Here is a 2512-nt window from a genome sequence, read left to right on the forward strand (position 1 = left end):
AGAGATAATGGCAAAAAATAAACCAGGAAAATGTAGCTGAAATTAGGGTTATTCTGACAGTGCTTATGTACAGTTTTAAAGGACATAATACAGAGGGATAGTAGTATCTTTGAAGATGGTGCTGTAATACATGCTAAGAATTTTGAGACGTAAAGCAAAAACAAAAAAAAAATGGAGACAGCAAACCAATTACTTACTTTTTAAAAAGATTTGTTTATGTGTATGGGTGTTTTGCCTGCATGTATGTCTCTGCAACACATGTTGTGCCCGGGGAGGCCAGAAAAGGGTGTCAGATGCTCTTAGCTGGAGTGTGGGTGCTTGACCATACTTGGTCTTCTTAACCGCTGAGCCATCTCTCCAGCTTCTCATGGCCTCTTGTTTCTTTTTTGACACAAGGTTTCTCTGTTTATATAGCCTTGGCTGTCCTGGAACTTGCTCTGTAGACCAGGCTGGCCTCAAACTCAAAGAAATCCACCTGCCTCTGCCTCCTCAATGCTGAGATTAAAGGTGTGCACCTCTGCCACCTGACTTTCTGGCTTTTGTTACCTCTTTATTTCCTTGGGCCTACCCCTTTCTTTCTTACCAGGGTCCAGCTAGTCCCTGGACTATATAAACTTGTGTCAGTGGGATTCCTGTAACTAGTGAAGGAGCGTGTCTCTGTTCATAGCCTGTAAGACCTACCCATACTATCCAACCAAGCTGGTCTTAAAATTATGATGTAGCTAAAGATGGTCTTGAATTCCTGTCTCCTCTTCTAGGTTTCTGGGGTTACAAATTGGGAGTTATTATACTTGTCTGTACAGTGCTGGGGAGTTTGGTTTCAGAACACCCAAAGTAGTGTGTGTTGAAAAGAAAAGAAGAGTGCTGGCCATGCTCACTGACACATGTAGTCTCAGCATTTAGGGATTTGATCCCTGGAACTCATGTAAAAGCTAGATGTGTAAAGAGTTAGATACATAAAAGTGGGCATGTAACTTCAGTACTCTCACTGCAAGATGGAAAAGAAAGAAATGCCTGGAAGGTTTTGGGCCAGCTACTGGAGTCCACTGTATAGTTGAGAAACCAGAGAGGTCCTGACCTAGGAGGTGGGAGGAGGTGGCTCACCAACAGGTTCATTTTGTTGGCCCCACTGTGCCCAGTTCAGTCCTGTTTTATACTTGATCTTAGCCAAAGGCAGGGAAGTGATTGATCCTGTTGATTTTATATCTCATGATCGTGATACATGAATCTGGACATGAGATTACACAGCGCTGAGCAAGTGATGCTCCCCTGATTGGGTCTCTAGCCCAGCTCTGGTCTTGGCAGGTTTAGATAACTGTGAGTAAAGCCCTGGTTCCTGGTCATCAACAGTTTTAATTTTTCTGGCTAGTAGAGATGGCTCACCACGTCACTTACATACAAACTTAGTGACCTCAGTCTGACCCCTGAGCTGTGTAAACGTAGAAGAGAATTGTTTCCCGAGTTTTCTGACCTCTGCACATGCAGATGCACCACACATGCAATAATACTTTTTCATTTGGGAAGGTTTAGAGTTTCTCAGTTAATTTTGATAACGCATTCTAACAGGTTAAGTTGTAGTTGATGGCATAGTAAACCAGGTCTTTGGGTTCTGTCATTTGTGGAAGGAGCTAAGGAGAGGAAACAGATGTGTAGATGTACAGCTCTTTTAACCTCTTCCACGGTGAAATTACATAAACTTTTCTATACTTAAGGCTATTTTGACAAGATCTAAAGGGATGCATTATATTGAGAGCTCTTTGGAATGTGAAATTGTATTCCTTTCTTACAGATATTGAAGCACAGATTCGAGAAATTCAAGGCAAGAAGGCAGCTCTTGATGAAGCCCAAGGAGTGGGCCTTGATTCCACAGGTTATTATGACCAAGAAATTTATGGCGGAAGTGATAGCAGATTTGCTGGATATGTGACATCAATTGCTGCAACTGAACTTGAAGATGTAAGTTATAAAAGACAAGGTTTTTTTTTTTAGTTAAATATAGGGGATTTTTCTGTTTGAGTCGTATGGTCAAAAGAAAAGCTATGTAGAATTTACCGATTGAGTCTGGTTTGTGTTGCTCACATGCTCATGTGAAATCCATCCTTTGGAGGATGGCAGCCTACCAGGGGCCATATGTTTAACCCCCTCTCCCCCGTCATCAGCTGTCAGTAGCTCCTCAGCTAGGGGCTGGAGTTGATGCACTGTGTGTTACTGGCTTGACCATGTGCGGGCAGCCGCAGCTGCTGAGTTGATGGATTCAGCAGTCTTCTTGTACAGAAGACACTGCTTCGCTCCCATCCTCCCCACCTGGCTCTTAAAGCTTGCCTTCCCTTTCTGACGTAGTTCCTGAACCTTGAGAGGAACGTGTGTATAGACGTTCCATTTTGGCTGAACAAAGTCTTTTTGTGGAAATTCCACATAACTTTTTTTTTTTGAGACAGGGTTTCTCTGTGGCTTTGGAGCCTGTCCTGGAACTAGCTCTGTACACCAGGCTGGTCTCGAACTCACAGAGATC

The 2512-nt window shown here is 43.2% G+C and overlaps 1 protein-coding gene across 1 annotated transcript in view; it reads left to right on the plus strand.

Annotated features, from left to right (window-relative positions):
- Sf3b1 (splicing factor 3b subunit 1) overlaps positions 1-2512 on the plus strand; it is a 37612-nt gene that overhangs the window by 1295 nt on the left and 33805 nt on the right. Inside the window, exon 2 of the mRNA XM_026788839.1 lies at positions 1790-1956. Coding sequence (XP_026644640.1) covers positions 1790-1956 — 167 coding nt within the window. The remainder of the gene's footprint in view (positions 1-1789; positions 1957-2512) is intronic.

This window comes from Microtus ochrogaster, unplaced genomic scaffold (genome assembly GCF_000317375.1).
Source record: "Microtus ochrogaster isolate Prairie Vole_2 unplaced genomic scaffold, MicOch1.0 UNK8, whole genome shotgun sequence".
In the NCBI taxonomy this organism is placed as follows: domain Eukaryota; kingdom Metazoa; phylum Chordata; class Mammalia; order Rodentia; family Cricetidae; genus Microtus; species Microtus ochrogaster.